We start from the raw sequence: 21,910 nt of genomic DNA, 5'->3' as shown, positions 1-21,910 counted from the left end.
TTTGTCATTTTTGTACACCCTGGATTCCATTATGCTTTCCCTGCCCACAGCCAGCACCTGGGTCTCTCTGTTAGAGGACTGCCCTCTGGCTGCCTGAGCAAGGAAAGCTAGAAGTTCCTGGGAGTTTACATCCTTGGATGCAGCCCTTAGCCAATGATGGATGGGCATGGAAATGTTCTTTGCCCCATCTGCAGGACCACACTGAAGCACTGTCTCTAGAACTTCCCTGCAGGGTAGTCACCCTGGACAGAACCTGTTTATTGTTGCACCTTTTCTGCTTGATATCCCTCTTGCCAATCCCCCTACCAGCCTTTCCTAGACTTCCTAATGAGTCACTTTCACTTGAATGATCACCTCAGGGTCTGATTTTAGTGAAGCCAACCTAAGAACGATCCCTTTACTAGACTAGTACTTGTAGTCTAGTAAAGTCTGTCTGTAGTTTAGATAGACTAGTAATATTGCCAGAGCTTCTCGACAGATAGACAAAGAAGCATTATTTTAAAGTCACATTCTACCTACAGATTGCACTCTTTCACTGCTCTGCTGATGTGGTGTTGCCATGTAGACTAACATTTCATTCCTCCTCACCTTTCCCCAATGCCAACCCGACTGAAACAACAGAGTACGGAGTATCTTGATACACTGTATGCACAGTTAGGATTTCACATTTCCACTGTCCCCTCTAAGACACGGTCTCTGGGACTAGGCTGTGCCTAAGAGTAGGCATAAGATATAATGCTAAGGTCATGTAAAAAATATTACTCTGAGGTCTGTAAGAGCATCATAAGACAAAAAAGGATGCAGGGTTGAGGCTATATAATTTTATAGTTTTGGAGCCACTTACAGGATCTAATGTGAGTACAATTATAGATTGGAGAGTACAAAATGTCAAGAAATAGAAATGACATAAATGATAGAGTTTCCTAAAATTCAAGAGTATCAGATTTAATTTTTTAAAGGTATAATTCACTTTTAAAATATCTAACAATATAACAGTTTCTGACAGTATAAATATGGCCAATCTAATTTTCACTAAGGAAACTGACTTTGCCCCAACATGACATACCTACTACCATTCTTCCACCGGTTTACATTGACTGGACTGCCAAAGACATGTAAACTTGTCCCATGGAGAACTATCCCTGATGGAGATGTGAAACTGGCCCATTTCTAAGAGATGGTTGAAGCCATAGTGTAAAACAGTAACTTACAAATGTGTGGTCCATTTAAATTATAAAAAGTTTCTGGTCAGTAAGAATTCCCTAATATTGGAATATTTAAGCAGTGAGAAAAGGGAAGAGACCATTTAGTTTATAATACAACTTAACATTGTCTACCAGATAGTAATATACCTGAACAGAGAGCAGGTGAACACTAGGGTTGGAGAAAAAACTAATTCCTTTCTGGGGGCATTACGCCCCATATAATCTAATCTATAATTAGATTATATTATTATGATCTAACTTTTTAATCAAATGGAAAAATAAGGAATGATAACTTTCTATATAATGTCTTTTTCTCTCGTATTTGTTCAAGAGCCACTACAGATTTTTAAGAAATGTTCTCAAGAGGATAGCCTGTCTTTTCTAGGTTTATTTTCCTATGCATATATAACTTGTAACTTTTTTTAAAAAAACAGGGAACACGTAGATTGACTTTATGATAAATGGTCACTAAAAATCATGCATCTGTGAATCTAAAAATTTTTTAAAGTCTCTGAAGGTTAAAACTAAAAAAAAATTAGAGAAAAGTGTAAATGTTAGTATGGTTCCATGTTCTAAATCTTGATGAATACAATTTAAAGATTTATTATAACTTTTAAAATGATTTTAGACCTGTTGATATGTTTAGTTCCCTTGGTAATAAAGTTTTTTGTTTGTGTGGAGAGGAATCTATAACCCAGGAGTAGTCTTTAAAAATGTAATCCCACAGGTTTAAAAACAGTGTTGGCTATGTCTCTGGCTTAACAGATCAGTGGATATGAAAGAGAAGGGAACAACTACTGTGAAGCTTTCCCAATGGAAGTTTGTTTCGCAAGAAAGAAATATATTTTTAAAATTTTATATGTGCAAACACTCTTAAATAGCAGTGTTATGGCCAGTCTGATTTGCTAGAACATAAAACAGTAACTGTAAAAAACAATTTATGGTTAACAGAATGATCACAGAAATTATGTTGATTTATGTAATTGAATTATCACCTGATAACAAGTCAGATCTAAGTTTCAAATCATTCATATATTATGAAGAGGAAAGAGTGAAAAACAGAGAAGTTTTCTCCATCATAATCTTTCCTCTCCAAAATAAAGATAAAGAAGGAAATACAGACACTCCCTGACTGATTTCATTGGGTCTAAGACCTCAAATTTTCCTTTGTTTTGGCATGAACTATTAATTTTCAGAACCTGCATTCCAGCAAGATATCCAGTTTCTCTGAATTTCATTTACTGTGGAAGAGCTGAGTGAGGTTTCCAGGGGGAGAGGCTGGTAACAGGTTTCAACAAGGTGAGCACCACTGGCTTCTCCAGTTCAGGTGCCAACCAGTTTCTTTTTTATTTATTTATTTTTATTTTTTATTTTTTACATCTTTATTGGAGTATAATTGCTTTACAGTGGTGTGTTAGTTTCTGCTTTATAACAAAGTGAATCAGTTATACATATACATATGTTCCCATATCTCTTCCCTCTTGCGTCTCCCTCCCTCCCACCCTCCCTATCCCACCCCTCTAGGTGGTCACAAAGCACCGAGCTGATCTCCCTGTGCTATGCGGCTGCTTCCCACTAGCTATCTACCTTACGTTTGGTAGTGTATATATGTCCATGCCACTCTCTCACTTTGTCCCAGCTTACCCTTCCCCCTCCCCATATCCTCAAGTCCATTCTCTAGTAGGTCTGTGTCTTTATTCCTGTCTTACCCCTAGGTTCTTCATGACATTTTTTTTCTTAGATTCCATATATATGTGTTAGCATACGGTATTTGTCTTTCTCTTTCTGACTTACTTCACTCTGTATGACAGACTCTAGGTCCATCCACCTCACTACAAATAACTCAATTTCGTTTCCTTTTATGGCTGAGTAATATTCCATTGTATATATGTGCCACATCTTCTTTATCGATTCATCCGATGATGGACACTTAGGTGGCTTCCATCTCTGGGCTACTGTAAATAGAGCTGCAATGAACATTTTGGTACATGACTCTTTTTGAATTATGGTTTTCTCAGGGTATATGGCAGTAGTGGGATTGCTGGGTCATATGGTAGTTCTATTTGTAGTTTTTTAAGGAACCTCCATACTGTTCTCCATAGTGGCTGTACCAATTCACATTCCCACCAGCAGTGCAAGAGTGTCCCCTTTTCTCCACACCCTCTCCAGCATTTATTGTTTCTAGATTTTTTGATGATGGGCATTCTGACTGGTGTGAGATGATATCTCATTGTAGTTTTGATTTGCATTTCTCTAATGATTAATGATGTTGAGCATTCTTTCATGTGTTTGTTGGCAGTCTGTATATCTTCTTTGAAGAAATGTCTATTTAGGTCTTCTGCCCATTTTTCGATTGGGTTGTTTGTTTTTTTGTTATTGAGCTGCATGAGCTGCTTGTAAATTTTGGAGATTAATCCTTTGTCGGTTGCTTCATTTGCAAATATTTTCTCCCATTCTGAGGGTAGTCTTTTGGTCTTGTTTATGGTTTCCTTTGGTGTGCAAAAGCTTTGAAGTTTCATTAGGTCCCATTTGTTTATTTTGTTTTTATTTCCATTTCTCTAGGAGGTGGGTCAAAAAGAATCTTGCTGTGATTTATGTCACAGAGTGTTCTGCCTATGGTTTCCTCTAAGAGTTTGATAGTTTCTGGCCTTACATTTAGGTCTTTAATCCATTTTGAGCTTATTTTTGTGTATGGTGTTAGGGAGTGTTCTAATCTCATACTTTTACATGTATCTGTCCAGTTTTCCCAGCACCACTTATTGAAGAGTCTGTCCTTTCTCCACTGTACATTCCTGCTTCCTTTATCAAAGATAAGGTGACCATATGTGCATGGGTTTATCTCTGGGCTTTCTATCCTGTTCCATTGATCTATCTTTCTGTTTTTGTGCCAATACCATACTGTCTTGATTACTGTAGCTTTGTAGTATAGTCTCAAGTCAGGGAGCCTGATTCCTCCAGCTCTGTTTTTCATTCTCAAGGTTGCTTTGGCTATTCTAGGTCTTTTGTGTTTCCATACAAATTGTGAAATTTTTTGTTCTAGTTCTGTGAAAAATGCCAGTGGTAGTTTGATATGGATTGCATTGAATCTGTAGATTGCTTTGGGTAGTAGAGTCATTTTCATAATGTTGATTCTTCTAATCCAAGAACATGGTATATCTCTCCATCTATTTGTATCGTCTTTAATTTCTTTCATCAGTGTCTTATAATTTTCTGCATACAGCTCTTTTGTCTCCTTAGGTAGGTTTATTCCTAGATATTTTATTCTTTTTGTTGCAATGGTAAATGGGAGTGTTTTCTTGATTTCACTTTCAGATTTTTCATCATTAGTATATAGGAATGCCAGAGATTTCTGTGCATTAATTTTGTATCCTGCTACTTTACCAAATTCATTGATTAGCTCTAGTAGTTTTCTGGTGGCATCTTTAGGATTCTCTATGTATAGTATCATGTCATCTGCAAACATTTACAGCTTTTCTTCTTCTTTTCCGATTTGGATTCCTTTTATTTCTTTTTCTTCTCTGATTGCTGTGGCTAAAACTTCCAAAACTATGTTGAATAAGAGTGGTGAGAGTGGGCAACCTTGTCTTGTTCCTGATCTTAGTGGAAATGCTTTCCGTTTTTCACCATTGAGGATGATGTTGGCTATGGGTTTGTGATTATATGGCCTTTATTACATTGAGAAAAGTTCCCTCTATGCCTACTTTCTGCACGGTTTTTATCATAAATCGGTGTTGAATTTTGTTGAAAGCTTTCTCTGCATCTATTGAGATGATCGTATGGTTTTTCTCCTTCAATTTGTTAATATAGTGTATCACGTTGATTGATTTGCGTATATTGAAGAATCCTGGCATTCCTGGAATAAACCCCACTTGATCATGGTGTATGATCCTTTTAATGTGCCGTTGGATTCTGTTTGCTAGTATTTTTTTGAGGACTTTCACATCTATGTTCATCAGTGATATTGGCCTGTAGTTTTCTTTCTTTGTGACAGCCTTGTCTGATTTTGATATCAGGGTGATGGTGGCCTTGAGAGTGTTCCTCCCTCTGCTATATTTTGGAAGAGTTTGAGAAGGATGGGTGTTAGCTCTTCTCTAAATATTTGATAGAATTCACCTGTGAAGCCATCTGGTCCTGGGCTTCTGTTTGCTGGAAGATTTTTAATCACAGTTTCAATTTCAGTACTTGTGATTGGTCTGTTCATATTTTCTGTTTCTTCCTGATTCAGTCTTGGCCGGTTGTGCATTTCTAAGAATTTGTCCATTTCTTCCAGGTTGTCCATTTTATTGGCATAGAGTTGCTTGTAGTAATCTCTCATGATCTTTTGTATTTCTGCAGTGTCAGTTGTTACTTCTCCTTTTTCTTTTCTAATTCTATTGATTTGAGTCTTCTCCCTCTTTTTCTTGATGAGCCTGGCTGATGGTTTATCAATTTTGTTTATCTTCTCAAAGAACCAGCTTTTAGTTTTATTGATCTTTGCTATCGTCCTTCATTTCTTCTTCATTTATTTCTGATCTGCTTTTTATGATTTCTTTCCTTCTGCTAACTTTGGGGGTTTTTTGTTCTTCTTTCTCTATTTGCTTTAGGTGCAAGGTTAGGTTGTTTATTCGAGATGTTTCCTGTTTCCTAAGGTAGGATTGTATTGCTATATACTTCCCTCTTAGAACTGCTTTTGCTGCATCCCATAGATTTCTGGTCATTGTGTCTCCATTGTCATTTGTTTCTAGGTATTTTTGATTTCCTTTTTGATTTCTTCAGTGATCACTTCGTTATTAAGTAGTGTATTGTTTAGCCTCCATGTGTTTGTGTTTTTTACAGATCTTTTCCTGTAATTGATATCTAGTCTCATAGCATTGTGGTCGGAATAGATACTTGATACGATATCGTTTTCTTAAATTTACCAAGGCTTGATTTGTGACCCAAGATATGATCTATCCTGGAGAATGTTCCATGAGCACTTGAGAAAAATGTGTATTCTGTTGTTTTTGGATGGAATGTCCTATAAATATCAATTAAGTCCATGTTGTTTAATGTGTCATTTAAAGCTTGTGTTTCCTTATTTATTTATTTTAACATCTTTATTGGGGTATAATTGCTTTACAATGCTGTGTTAGTTTCTGCTTTATAACAAAGTGAATCAGTTATACATATACAAATGTTCCCATATGTCTTCCCTCTTGCGTCTCCCTCCCTCCCACCCTCCCTATCCCACCCCTCCAGGCTGTCACAAAGCACCAAGCCAATATCCCTGTGCCATGCAGCTGCTTCCCACTAGCTATCTACCTTACTACGTTTGTTAGTGTGTATATGTCCATGACTCTCTCTCGCCCTATCACAGCTCACCCTTCCCCCTCCCCATATCCTCAAGTCCGTTCTCCAGTAGGTCTGCGTCTTTATTCCTGTCTTACCCCTAGGTTCTTCATGACATTTTTTTTCTTAAATTCCATATATATGTGTTAGCATACGGTATTTGTCTTTTTCTTTCTGACTTACTTCACTCTGTATGACAGACTCTAGGTCTATCTACCTCATTACAAATAGCTCAATTTCGTTTCTTTTTATGGCTGAGTAATATTCCATGGTATATATGTGCCACATCTTCTTTATCCATTCATCCGATAATGGGCACTTAGGTTGTTTCCATCTCTGGGCTATTGTAAATAGAGCTGCAATGAACATTTTCCTTATTTATTTTTATTTTGGATGATCTGTCCATTGGTGAAGGTGGGGTGTTAAAGTCCCCTACTATGAATGTGTTACTTTCGATTTCCCCTTTTATGGCTGTTAGTATTTGCCTTATGTATTGAGGTGCTCCTGTGTTGGGTGCATAAATAATTTACAATTGTTATATTACAATTGTTATATCTTGTTATATCTTCTTCTTGGATCGATCCCTTGATCATTATGTAGTGGCCTTCTTTGTCTCTTCTGATAGTCTTTATTTTAAAGTCCATTTTGTCTGATATGAGAATTGCTATTCCAGCTTTCTTTTGGTTTCCATTTGCATGGAATATCTTTTTCCATCCCCTCACTTTCAGTCTGTATGTGTCTCTAGGTCTGAAGTGGGTCTCTTGTATACAGCATATATATGGGTCTTGTTGTTGTATCCATTCAGCCCATCTGTGCCTTTTGGTGGGAGCATTTAATCCATTTACATTTAAGGTAATTATCAATATGTATGTTCCTATTCTCATTTTCTTAATTGTTTTGGGTTTGTTATTGTAGGTCTTTTCCTTCTCTTTTGTTTCTTGCCTAGAGAAGATCCTTTAGCATTTGTTGTAAAGCTGGTTTGGTGGTGCTGAACTCTCAGCTTTTGCTTGTCTGTAAAGGTTTTAATTTCTCCATCAAATCTGAATGAGATCCTTGCTGGGCAGAATAATCTTTGTTGCAGGTTTTTCTCCTTCATCACTTTAAATATGTCCTGCCAGTCCCTTCTGGCTTGCAGAGTTTCTGCTGAAAGATCAGCTGTTAACCTTATGGGGATACCCTTGTGTGTTATTTGTTGTTTTTCCCTTGCTGCTTTTAATATGTTTTCTTTGCATTTAATTTTTGACAGTTTGATTAATATGTGTCTTGGCGTGTTTCTCCTTGGATTTATCCTGTATGGGACTCTCTGTGCTTCCTGGACTTGATTAACTATTTCCTTTCCCATATTCGGGATGTTTTCAACTATAATCTCTTCAAATATTCTCTCAGTCCCTTTCTTTTTCTCTTCTTCTTCTGGAACCCCTATAATTTGAATGTTGGTGCATTTAATGTTGTCCCAGAGGTCTCTGAGACTGTCCTCAGTTCTTTTCATTCTTTTTTCTTTATTCTGCTCTGCAGTAGTTATTTCCACTATTTTATCTTCCAGGTCACTTATCCGTTCTTCTGCCTCAGTTATTCTGCTATTGATCCCTTCTAGAGTATTTTTCATTTCATTTATTGTGTTGTTCATCGTTAGTTGTTTCATCTTTAGTTCTTCTAGGCCCTTGTTAAATGTTTCGTGCATTTTCTCTATTCTATTTCCAAGATTTTGGATCATCTTTGGTATCATTATTCTGAATTCTTTTTCAGGTAGACTGCCTATTTCCTCTTCATTTGTTAGGTCTGGTGGGTTTTTATCTTGCTCCTTCATCTGCTGTTTGTTTCTCTGTCTTCTCATTTTGCTTATCTTACTGTGTTTGGGGTCTCCTTTATGCAGGCTGCAGGTTCGTAGTTCCTGTTGTTTTTGATGTCTGTCCCCAGTGGCTAAAGTTGGTTCAGTGGGTTGTGTAGGCTTCCTGGTGGAGGGGACTAGTGCCTGTATTCTGGTGGATGAGGCTGGATCTTGTCTTTCTGGCCAACCAGTTTCTAGAGGTAGCTAATTTAATAATTTTGAGTGTTCTTCATTCTCGATGCCAGGGACAGAAAGTTTTTGGCAATTTGAATTTTTGGAATCACCTGAGTGTGCTGTTCATGTAACAATTCCCAAAGCCCTGAATTGGAAATCAGGAAACAGGTTCTGTTACCTGCTGCCTGTAGTACGGTATCATAAAGTGGGTCTATAAAGATTTTTCAGTTCTCTAGAAATATGGGTATGAGCTATATAGAGCAAGATGAGAACAGTATTTTAAAAGGAGATTGTTCTCTGTAAATTCATCCGATTCAATTCCCTGCACACTGTTTATTCTTTAATTGGAAATTTTAGCTCAACTCAATCTTTGGAACATATGCCACATATCCCCAGCCTGGCTATTCTCCTAGGGCAGGCCCCATCAACTCCATCACCTCTCACATGGGTCACTAGCTACAATATCATCCTAACTGGTCTCCCTGCATCCACTCTTGTCCCACCTGATCTGTTCTCCATAGTGCAGCCAGAGGGGAACTTTGAAAAATGTAAACATGATCCTGCCAGTTCTCTCCTTAACATCCTCGAATTTTCACACTCTTTTGGTCAAAATCTTTAACATGGTCTGCATGCCTGCCCCTGCCTTCCCCTCCAACTTTATCTCCCACCAGTCTTCCCAGTGCCTCTCTGTTGTCCAGTTCTTGGAGCCAGAGCTGCCTGCATTCAAACCGAGGATCCATCACTTACACTCTGTGCAACCTTGAGTAAGTTATTTAAAAATTTTCTGCCTAAAGTTCTCTATCTGTTACAATAAAATACACTGAAGTACTTAGAATAGTGCCAGCTACTTAGTAAATGCTCAGTAAGCATTGCATATTATATGTATAATGCTCCTTTTAAACTTTAGAGCCTTCATATATGTTGCATTTTGTTTTGAAAACCCCGACAGTCATCCCCCAACACCAATTTACTCAGTTTAAATATCACTTCCTCAAGAAAGAAAGTCTTCTGTAGTCCTCTCTACTCCACCATACCTCCTGTCCCACAATTAATTCAGGCTCAGCGTATCAGTGGGCACATGGCAGGAGAGAATAATTACTCTGAAACTTCCAAATGGAAGCTAGTTTTGCAAGAGAGAAATATTTTAAAAATTTTAGTATCCAAAGGCTCTAGCAGTATTAAAATGGGCCAATTTAATTTGCTAGAACATAAAACAATAACTGTAAAAGAACCAGTTTATAGTTATTAAACGATTCCTGAGACACCTTCTACACTATATTTCTCCTTCCTCATGTTATATTAATTGCTACTGAATAATTGATCTTGTGATGATTTATATATGTGACTGTAAAATGAGGTCAGTGAGACTATTAAAAAAGGAAGAGGGTGAAAGGTCTTTTCGGTGGAAATCGGGTAGTGGAGATTAGAGGCCACCTGGAGTGTGGTGGGTGCAAAATTGTCTCCACCCAAAGCACATATTAAGAAGTTAAAAGACAATTAAAATCGGCCTGGGTGAAATTGGAATGTTGTCCAGGGGACCAAGGTGTTGCTCTCATTTAGCCAGGATCCTGTCTAGGAGGGGCCTCAGCTGGGCGATAAAGGTCAGAGATGACATCCCCAAAGTGGTACACCCAGGTTCCTGTGGCCAGCTACAGTGGCTAGGGGGGGCGTCCTGAGATCGTGATTTTGTTCTCTTCATTTGGGACCGGTTGGCACCCCGGAAATGTATACAGAAATAACTAGTTAGTTATACAGAAATGGCTATATTATTAATACTTTTGTAAAAGTTGTAGTCATACAAGTGTAATAAGTTTTGAAATCATTGGCTGTGTGGCACGTGTTTTGTCAGCTTTTACAATATTTGGTATGTTTTAAAAATTTGGCAAATTAGAGGAAATGACGTATTGGATTTGTAATTTTATCTGACATTCTTAGAATACCTTAACTCAGTAGTCATGTTTAAATGCCTATAAAAGTCTTATTTGGGTGAGGTTTTTTTGTTGTTGTTAATTTTATTGGAGTAGAGTTGATTTACAATGTTGTGTTAGTTTCAGGTGTACAGCAAAGTGATTCAGTTATGCATATACATATATTCATTCTTTTTTCAGATTGTTTTCCCATATACGTTATTACAGAATATTGAATAGAGTTCCTTGTGCTATATAGTAGGCCCTTGTTGGTTATCTATTTTATATATGGTAGTGTGTGTATGTTAATCCCAAACTCCTAATTTATCCCTCCCCTGCATGTTTCCCCTTTGGTAACCATAAGTTTGTTTTCGAAATCTGTGAGTTTGTTTCTGTTTTGTAAACAAGTTTATTTATATCATTTTTTAAATTAAATTCCACATGAGTGATATCATATGATATTTGTCTTTCTCTGACTTACTTCACTCAGTGTGATAATCTCTAGGTCCATCCATGTTGCTGCAAATGACATTATTTCATTCTTTTTTATGGCTGAGTAATATTCCATTGTATACATGTACCACATCTTCTTTATCCATTCCTCTGTTGATGGACATTTAGATTGCTTCCATGTCTTGGCTATTGTAAATACTGCTGCAATGAACATTGGGGTGTGTGTATCTTTTTGAATTATGGTTTTCTCTGGAATATGCCCAGGAGTGGGATTGCTGGATCATATGGTAGTACTATTTTTTGTTTTTTAAGGAACCTCCATACCGTTCTCCATAGTGGTTGTACCAATTTATATTCCCACCAACAGTGTAGGAAGTTTCCCTTTTCTCCACACCCTCTCCGGCATTTATTGTTTGTAGACTTTTTGATGCTGGTCATTCTGACTGGTGTGAGGTGATACCTCATTGTAGTTTTGATTTGCATTTCTTTGATATTTAGTTATGTTGAGCATCTTTTCATGTAATAGGAAATTCTGATTTTGTAAAGTTAAAGGTTTGATTCTTTTTTTTCCTTTTTGGTTGTTAAGGTTTAATGTGTTTGAAAATGCCCAAGAAATTTGATATACTATATTTATGATTTTTAATTTGTTAGATTCATAAAAATGTATAGAAAACTCTTTTTAGAAATTAGATTCATAAAACTGTGTCTTTTGGTGTTTATATTTGAAATTATAAATGGAATTTAATAAAATTTTAAGTGGTGATGTTTAGAAGTCTCTTATAAATGATATATGCAAAATAATTTGATTGATTGAGTGTGTAATTGCTGTTAAAATGTTTGGAGAATTTCATTTATGCATTGTAAATAAAAACATCCTTAATCAAAAACTGGGAAAACCACTATTGAAAAGCCACTGTCTCCTACACCCTTTCCACAGACCAGCACCTCTCTCAGAAGCAGCCCCTTTCAAATGCTTCTGGTTTTAGTTCTTCTGATGTCTAATACTGTAACTCTAAATGCCTCTATATTTTTTAGATAGTATTTATTAACTCACCCATGAGAGAGGGTGACTTAGTTCACTTATACTACTTTCTTTTTCATTCCCCCTTTAACATTCAAATTATAATAAAGCAAAATTATTATTATTAGACTTTCTGTAGGTTACAATTGTTCCTTTAAATAGTATACCCATACTGCCTTTTCTTGTTTTATAAATTTTAGTATTGTTACTCTCTCCTAACTGTAGAATAAGGTTATCTTGTGCAGTGCCGATAAATGCTTAACAACCAGCTCTCAGGGCAGGGGTGGGAAGTGGAATGTAGTATTTGCTGATTTCCATTAACTCACATCATGACCAATTTCAGGCTACTGGAATGATGTCACTGAGTTGGGATTAAAGCCAGCTTCGGTCCACCACTGAACCAGTATCCAGTATCCTTTTTTTCCACCTTTTCTTCCTCTTCCACCTCCTTTCTTCTGTCAGCTGTTTTTTCTTGTTACAGTGTTAAGATTGTTTATATTTACAATCTAACCTGTCACTATAACAAACATTAACATGTTATCCATTGGTTGATTATAAAAGCCAAAAGACAATGAATAACACAAACGAAATTATGCTCTATACATATTGCTGGCCGAGAAGTGTGTTGGAGTCATATTTCCTTCTCAATGGTCTGATTTCATGGCCCTTGAGTCCCTTAAATGCAGATTTCCCCTAACACCCTAACATAAGGGTAAAATAGACTCCTCTTCCTTATACTTTATCAATGGCATAAAATCATTCTACCTGCTTCATATTTTTGGATCACAGTTTTTACATACAGCCTTGATTTTTTTTTTTGCTAATTTTCTTCTTTATAGTTGGCCAGACTGATGGGCCTTCACCAATTCCCCAATTCCGCCATCCTCCCAATTATACTCTCTTTTCCCTGGGGATCACCTAACTCAGCCCCAGTCATCCTGCTCTTGGGGCACTGTGAGCCCACTGGATCGCTGTTGGTCTGCATTTCCTTTCATGGCTCTCCTAGGTTGGATGAACTGTTTCCTGGATCCTATGTCTTCCTCTTTTTTTGATTCATTCATATTTTTTTCTCTCCAGGCTCCAATCCCCCTGGACTGTATGTAGCCTTAGTAACTTTCTAAGAAGTGCTGTGTGGAAAGCATTTTCTGGGGTTGCACGTCAGAAAATGTCTTCACTGTGCTTATACGTTTGGTTTAGGGAACTGCCTAGAGAATTAGAGGTTGAAAATATTTTTTGCATCCACGTTTTAAATGACTGCTTCATTTTCTTCTTGAGTTCAGAGTTGTTGTAAAGAAGTCTAATGCCACACTAACTCATGTACCCTTGTTTTCTGAAATTTCATGAGGCTATAGCTAGGTATGTTTTTGGTGTTTTTTTTTCCTTTTTGTACTGTGTAGTCAATGGGGCCTTTTAATCAGAATCCTTGTGCACTTTATTATTTCTTTAGTACAATTCGCTCCTTAAGTTTCTCTATTTTCTTTTTTTTGGGAGACTTCTATTAGTTGGGTGCTAGATTTTCCATATTTGTCTTCTGTTTCATATTTGCCAGTTCTATGTGTGTTTGTCCTGTACTTTTAGGGAATTCCCCAAATTTATTTCTAGTTGGTCTATTAATTTTTTTCACAACCAAAATTTAATCTTTCATAACTCTTTTATATTCTCAGTTTGTCTTTTCGAAAACATTCTGCTCTTAGTTAATGGATATAATAGCTTCTTTGATCTCTTAATATATTTCATAAATTTATTTTAATTATGTCTCTTATAGAGATAGGTTTCTTTTTTTTTTTTTTTTTCGGTACGCGGGCCTCTCACTGTTGTGGCCTCTCCCGTTGCGGAGCACAGGCTCCGGACGCGCAGGCTCAGCGGCCATGGCTCACGGGCCCAGCCGCTCTGCGGCATGTGGGATCTTCCCGGACCGGGGCACGAACCCGTGTCCCCTGCATCGGCAGGCAGACTCTCAACCACTGCGCCACCAGGGAAGCCCAGAGATAGGTTTCTTGTTTGTTCATGTGAGATTTTACCTTTTATGCTTTTAGATTTCTTTCATGTGTCTTGCGATCCTTGATCATTCATATTTAAAAAAGAAGGACTAAATTGGTTATTCTTGGTGTCTTGTATGTAACCCCTCTGCTGTTGAGAAGGGAGGTATATATATATATTTTAACATCTTTATTGGAGTATAATTGCTTTACAATGGTGTGTTAGTTTCTGCTTTATAACAAAGTGAATCAGTTATACATATAAATATATCCCCATATCTCTTCCCTCTCGCGTCTGCCTCCCTCCCACCCTCCCTATCCCACCCCTCTAGGTGGTGACAAACCACTGAGCTGATCTCCCTGTGCTATGCGGCTGCTTCCCACTAGCTATCTGTTTTACATTTTGTAGCGTATATATGTCCATGCCATTCTCTCACTTTGTCCCAGCTTACCCTTCCCCCTCCCCATATCCTCAAGTCCATTCTATAGTAGGTCTGTGTCTTTATTCCCGTCTTACCCCTAGGTTCTTCATGATCTTTTTTTTTTTTTTCCTTAGATTCCATATATATGTGTTAGCATACGGTATTTGTTTTTCCCTTTCTGACTTACTTCACTCTGTATGACAGACTCTAGGTCCATCCACCTCACCACAGATAACTCAATTTCGTTTCTTTTTATGGCTGAGTAGAGAAGGGAGGTATATTTTTGAAACTGACTTCTCCGTTGAACAGGAAGTCTGACTAGAGGCTCTGTGTATGTATGAGGGGAGCTGGCAGCTCCAGCCCATTCATACTACAAATGCCACAAGGAGGAAAGCTTTACTTTGGGTGTCCCAACCAGATGGAAATCCTTAGCTCTCCTCTACGTCTTGGTCAATTTCTTTAGGAAAAAAAGCCCTCTGGATTTTTGCCTTGGGTCATTGCCAGACTTTTGAGAGCTCTATGCAGAGGAAAGAATGGCAGTCAATGAAGGGAAAGTGGAGGGGTAGGGGTCTGGCTGGCACAACTGTCCTGAATCCAGACTTCAAATTAATTGCCCTGTTTTCAGCCTCACTCCTGCCTTCCGCTCTGAGTGCTGACACTGAGCCCAGAGCCTGTCTACGGATAGGGGGAATCGGCTTCCACCTCTACTGAAAGTCTCTTTTTATCTGGCTGCATCTTCCTCTGTTTGTTTTCTGTCTATATTTCTCCCTCTGCTTTTCTTCATCTCGAATTTTATGATGCATTTAGCCCTTCCTATTTTCTTTGCTTCTCTGAATTTATTTCTTTTAGTACTTCTGTTTCTTTATTCAGTGATTTCTGGGAAGAATTGTACTTGCATGCATGTGCTCAGTCCATCATTTGGAACCTGAAGACAACTGAGCTATTTCTGAGTGCCTTTGTTTCCCTAAAGACACTGTGCTTAAGCATCAGGTACTGAAGAGCAAGGTCTAAGCAAATGGCCAGTATTTCCATCAAATTTCTGCTTTTCTTCTGAAATGCGTTATAGATTCTTACCCCAAAATTGAATGTGGCTCAGAAGAATTAACTCTCGAGTCCAACAGAAAGCGTTTCTGTGTGATGTTCCTCATATCTTCCACATTAAGTACAGGATAACCCATCTGATTGGTCCAGGTATCCATTACTTCTTTCACTGGTAGATTACTTGCCTAAGATTTTTTTAAAAAATAGAGAATAATCAATCAACAAATAAGGGGAAATAAAAGGATAGAATAATCAGATAAAGAAATGATTGATAAATCATTTGTTAATCAAAGAAATGTTTGAGGATATACTCCTCCTTACCTCTTCAAGTGCTGCCCAAAAATCTGAAGTTTTGGCATTCTTAAATTTGTATTTTTTCAAGTAACTCTGCATGTGAAAGATAACAAGTATTTCAAAAGTCAATGTTTGCTTTTTCCATACTTCCACAACATGAGCTGAACCCTTCAACATGTCTCGCTCTAATGAATAATATAGCAAATGTACCTAGAATGAAAATCAAATGATACGCCCTTTTCGAAAAATTTTGTAACCTATAAAAACACTGTACAAATAACGATTTATTTGTAAAGCATAAGGAATATTTTTTATTAATGAGGTAATTCTCTTTTTTGTTGTTGTTTTTTTTTTTAGTCTAATGGAATTGTGAACAGGTGAGGGAAAGAGTTTAATTTTTTCAGGACAACCAATATAAGATGCTTAAGGACTGTCAACTATTTAGCAAGCAGTCAACAGTCCAAAACATTTTTGATCCACTAGGAAAAAAGATCCATAATTCTATGATGTTCACTTATTGGTGTTAACCTGTCCACTGCTGGCTGCATCCCCTACCTTTATTTACACCAGTAGTGTTTTCTCATCTCCAACACTAGATGACCCCATCACATATGAGTGATTGAAGTGATATGCAAAGATAAAACTGGTGAGCTTGGCTCTAAGCCAAGGCTCAGCAAACTTTTTCTGTAAAAAGCTGTATAATAAAGATTTTAAGTGTTGTGAGACATATAGTCTCTGTCACAACTACTCAACTCTGCCCAAGTAGCACAAAAGCAGTCATAGATAATATGTAAGTGAATGAGAATGGCTGTTTTCCAATAAAATGTTATTTATGCACACTGATATTTGAATTGCATACAACTTTCACATGTCATGAAATACTCTTTTGATTTTTTCCAACCGTTTAAAACTGTAGAAGTGATTTTCGTTTGCCGACCTTACAAAAATGGGTGGTGGGCTGGATTTGGCCTGCAAGCTGTAATAGTAGTTTGCAGACTCCTGCTCTAAATAAATGAATATATAGTCTTCTGAATAATAATAATCATGATGATGGCTAAATTGGGAAAATTATTCACTCTAAAGAGTAAGATTTCATTTTTCAAATATTTTAAAAATACAAATCTTTTAACTACAAGTCTCCCTTTTTGTCAGTTCTAGTCACAAAACCTCTCTATATATGAGTTTTCAGGCATAATATGATATCCCTAGAGAAAATTCCTTGTCTTCTTCTAATCTCATAATTGGGTACTACTTATAGTTCTCCAGGAGACCTTCCAGAATTCCTGCTGTATAACTCCTCTGTTATGCTCTAGAATTGTCCTGCTTAAAATGTGGAAGTCTTTGGTAGAAATCGAACCTTCTTAAGTGGTCTTTGAACCTTCAAAGAAAATAACTAGTGGTTTACTTTGCTCATATCATTTTCACTCTAAGTTGCTCTAATTTTCAGGAGGTGCTATACCTTAGTCCTGTTATCTTCTAAATTCCCCTTTTTAGGCATAGAGAGATAAAACAATATTATCTAGACTGCCCCAAGATGCCTGGGAGAGGGTTGAGGCCAGTTTGGAATGCTGCCTTCATATTTGTTCTTTTGATTGGTTCACTGCTCAGCACTGCCACTGGAGGGCAGGCGAAGGAAGGGAGAAGAAATGAAAGGCACAGATTCTGTATCAAATTTAGGTATTCGTTCCAGAGTTTTGCATAGATCATTCATTCCTTCTTAGTAAAATAATTGGATGCTCGGAATAGTAATAATTATAATCATAGCTACCTGGTAATGATGATTTCTAGTGAATAGTATCTTCTTAAAATTAATTTAGAGGAGTTTCTTTGTATATTTATGGTGACTTGTACTTAGAAACATGCAATCTTGGAACTGAAAGGAACCTTAAATACTATTTTATACAACTCTCACATTTTGGGCATGAAGGAAACTGGTGTCTAGAGAGGTGAAGAGATTTGCCTGAGATTACGGTGAAGAGACTTCTGAATCCTGGATCAGTTTGTGTGGTTTTCGTCACTGTTGTTATTGTTACTGTTTTTTAAATTGCAGTTTCTTGCTTCACCTTAGCTAGAGGCTTATATAAACAATATATTAAAAGGAACTAATTTTATTTTGTCTAGATTAGTGCTTTTGAATATTCTATATTAAGAAATTTCCTTCTTCACCTTGCATAATCACGATGCAGTCATTCCAGTCAAAAGTTTACGATGACCTGGGTCCCCCAGTAATAGTCCCTCAGTTAGTATCAGTGTGCACAAAGGAAAGGAACAGTGTTTCTATGACCAGTATCTCAGGAAGGGACAGGACATTTTCCAGTTGAACCATTCCTGTCTTATCAGCGATACTACTGATACTAGGAGAAAAAGAAAGGATGGATATATTTCTCAGCTTCTATTTCATGACCATACATTGTTATCAATGCTCCATAATTTAATATGCTTTTTTACATGCAAGCACAGCCTGAAAGATTTTCCAGTTGATGGTTTTACTCTTTTTTTTTTTTTTGCGGTACCCGGGCCTCTCACTGTTGTGGCCTCTCCCGTTGCGGAGCACAGGCTCCGGACGCGCAGGCTCAGCGGCCATGGCTCATGGGCCCAGCCGCTCCGCGGCACGTGTGATCTTCCCGGACCTGGGCACAAACCCGTGTCCCCTGCATCGGCAGGCGGACTCTCAACCACTGCGCCACCAGGGAAGCCCTGGTTTGACTCTTAATTCCCCTCACTCTGTACCTACTTTGCTGTCTGAGATTGGGTTTGGGGTTAAAGTGATGAGCATGAAAGAGAACAGAGAGCTGGCCATCCCCAGAGTTAGCACCACACCAGGTTAGCTAATGAAGAGTCACTTTTGGTAGAAAGTTAGTATTTGCAAGGGAAAAGTCTTGGACAGTGTCACATATTGTGGGGTTTAGGGGCAGCAGTCATAGCATGATGATAAATCAAGGAGAGATACATTTGGATACTAGAATTATGTGAAGGGATGTTCCAATTGGTTTGAGAGCTTATTGAGTGTGGCCTATATTGATCATGTACTATTTTCAGATATTAGCTAGTGTTTGAAGATTGAAGGCAAAAAATGAGTGTTTCAGTGTCTTTTTGTAAATTAATTCCATAGCACTATAATGATATGAAAATTAGTATCTATTCATTCTAGCGCTATTTGTAGTCGCAGTTAGGGTGGAGGAAGATGGTTTTAACGTGAGAAATATTAGTTTTAGACTGGACTGGGTTTTTAATTAATTATATCACAGATATGAGATAAATAAAATGCAAGAGTATTATTAAATTATTAGAATAGGTATTCTCTTTTAAAGACTCTTTTGGTACTTCTCAAAAAAAGTTAATATGAAAAATTATTTAATTTGAAGTCCACTTTGAAGATTCCAAGAATGTGTTATTCATCAGTTTAATTTAGAATGAAAACTATGCAAATGAAATTTTAATTTACTTTTAAAAATGAATTGTCTTTATTTTTATATTCTATATTATTTATTATAGACCATTCATTCATTCAAGAGGCATTTTTTGGATCTTCTAACATCTGTAATGCATCCTCCTACTATATGCAAAAATATAGAAGACACAGTTCCTCACAAAAGGTGCTTACAGTTAGAGAAGTATGAAATTTGAGTCTGAAGCTGATGAAAAGTTTACAAGATGTTCTAATGTACACTTAAGAACAAACACATAGCTTCTCTCTTTCCACCTAATGTCCACACAGAATATTTTATTCATGGACAAAAGTAGTAAAATGTACTGATGTGCTCCCTGAATATTTCCTAAATCCTGGTCTTATTTTTTACTTTAATAGTCACCTAGGAATTTAAGTATTGGGTAGAAGGGGACCATTTCCTTTTATGGTATTATGGAGAATGCTGATTGCCACATAAGAAGACTTAGCAGTAGTGAGAGCTGTAGGAATGGTGGGCAGGCACTGTCCTGGGGAATCACATCCAAAGGAAGTACTGGTACCCTTTGGGAAAGCTAGCAGGGCACTGCTCTCACCCATTTTCTATTTTATGGATTGGATACTATCAGCACTGCTTTGCCTACTACCTGGGATGTCACAGTAGGGGGGATGGAGATGGAAGAGAAAGAGTAGGAAGACAGTTCCATCCCTAGGCTACAACAGAGCCAACCTGCAGACCGGACAGTTACAGGGACATTGTAGCAATGGTGGTAATATAGATAATATAAAACCCTGAGAGAATTGGCTTATGGTCTAGAAGAACAGCAATGGAATTGAAACATCCACTGGAGGAATAAGCTTAAGTGGGATGTGTGAAATGCTTTAAGGAATTGACTGTTATTTCTCTTTCCAAACGGAAGCAGGCCCTCTTTATTCACTGACTTTATCATAATAGGAATATGTGTGTTAACCATTTTATAATCTAATAATAAGGGAAAAGTCCTTTTAAAAACTATAATGGAAGAGCTTTATAGATTTAAATTTTTATATTATGTTGCTATGGACTGAATTGTGTTCCCCCCAAATTCATACTTTGAAGGCCTAATGCCCAATGTGATGGTATTTGGAGATGAGGCTTTTGGGAGGTTTAGGGTGAGGTTTAGATGAGATCATGAGGGTGGGAGCCTCATGATGGGATCAGTGTCTTATAAGAAGAGGCACCAGAAGGTTCTCTCTCTCTCTGCTATGTGAGGACACAGCAAAAAGGTGACCATCTGGAAGCCAGAAAGAAAACTCTCACCGAAAACTGAGTCTGCCAGCACCTTGTTCTTGGACTTCTTAGTCTACAGAACTGTGAGAAAATAAATTTGTTGTTATGCCACCCAATCTATGGTGTTTTGTTATGGCAGACTGAGCTAATACACATGTAAAGGGTGTAAAAAAATAAGTAATGTTTCACTTCTCTATGAAACTTTTGTTTTAAATGACAGTTACAGATACAACATAGGTAATAACCTGGACGTGATCACCTTTTTGTGTTCTGCAGTATTATCCTTGAGCAAGGAAAAGAAAAGTAAAAAGGGAATTGTCCTTAATTAATCACATATCTTAACATTCATCAGCCATATATCAGTGTAGTTTTTTAATAATATTAAAAGTAATAAATCATACCTGACATCCTATTTGAAATTTCTCTGGTGTTATCCAGTCTTCAAGCATTCTCAGAATGGAAGCTCCCTATGATGGAAAAGAATGGCAAGTTAAATTAATAAAGGATATGTAAGAAACAAATATCAGTGATCACTATTGTGACTAGTATTTCATGATCATATATGTGAGATAATGTCTTTAAGATGATTATGCTAAATTATATGGCTATCAATTTGTGATTTTAGGATGAAAATACCACTTGGCATACCCCCTGTATCTATGCTTCTAAAATAACTGAAAGGCAAGGAGAAATTGATAAAATGGCCATCGTTTCAGTAACAAGGTTCAAATAATTATTGCACTTCACCACATGAACCAGTAGATGGGGCTTTCCTAATGAAAGAGAAACTGGAGAAAGTTTTAGAAAAGTCATGTTCTTTGATGAACAAGGAAAGCAACTTCAGGATAGAATTCTGGCTACTTCTTAAGTATATTGGAATATTTGGGAAAAATAATTATATTTTAACAGAGGGGGGTAGACAGTTGAGGAATTAATCTGGTCAAATAGTTTAATATAGATTACGTATATAATTTAGGCATAAAATGCTACTCTTCCAAAGTGGTTTATCTCATTTGATTTTATTTAGTCTGAAGAGTCTGATGAATACTTCTGCTGTCTACTTGCATTTCATATGTTATAAGATTAATTTTAAATGCATTATTCATAGATTTAAAAATCAATTTTCAAGTAACTGACCAGAAAAACATTGCTTCCCCATTTAAGTAAGCAATTTCTACTGTAATTTATTAAGATATGTTATTTTTGTACCTAGTATAATGCTAAAGACTTAGAAACATGTATTTATTTCTGACCTAATACCTTATACCCATGGAATATCTAGGACTTAGGAAGAAGCTGATTTAATAAATATAAATGTCTCTATGTGAATTATTAGAATATACTATAAGTGGATTAGAGATTTTCCTTTTAACAGAAAGATAAAAAGAATCTTTGACAATATAAAAGAAAAATGAATAAAGGAAGCCTGAAATAATGCCATGAGAACATATGAGAGGGAAAGCCAAAAAATATGATGCTATAAACTTCAAATACTAATATATAGAAGGCTTTTTCACTAAAGCCAATTTTATCTAGTATTCATTTTCATAATTGTAATATTTTGTCTTAAATAAAACTTTGGGTATCCCCAGAACAGTAAAAT

At 36.9% G+C, this 21,910-nt stretch overlaps 1 protein-coding gene across 1 annotated transcript in view; it reads right to left on the bottom strand.

Annotated features, from left to right (window-relative positions):
• Positions 1-21,910, bottom strand: part of ENPEP (glutamyl aminopeptidase) — a 104,985-nt gene that overhangs the window by 32,497 nt on the left and 50,578 nt on the right. Inside the window, exons 8-10 of the mRNA XM_060012892.1 lie at positions 20,709-20,774; positions 15,659-15,724; positions 15,371-15,522 (exon numbers count right to left, since the gene is read on the bottom strand). Of these exons, the coding sequence (XP_059868875.1) occupies positions 15,371-15,522; positions 15,659-15,724; positions 20,709-20,774 (284 nt within the window). The remainder of the gene's footprint in view (positions 1-15,370; positions 15,523-15,658; positions 15,725-20,708; positions 20,775-21,910) is intronic.

Source organism: Delphinus delphis, chromosome 5 (assembly GCF_949987515.2).
Source record: "Delphinus delphis chromosome 5, mDelDel1.2, whole genome shotgun sequence".
NCBI lineage: Eukaryota > Metazoa > Chordata > Mammalia > Artiodactyla > Delphinidae > Delphinus > Delphinus delphis.
Note: the sequence above shows the minus strand (reverse complement) of the source record. Positions and strands in the feature narration are given on the sequence as shown.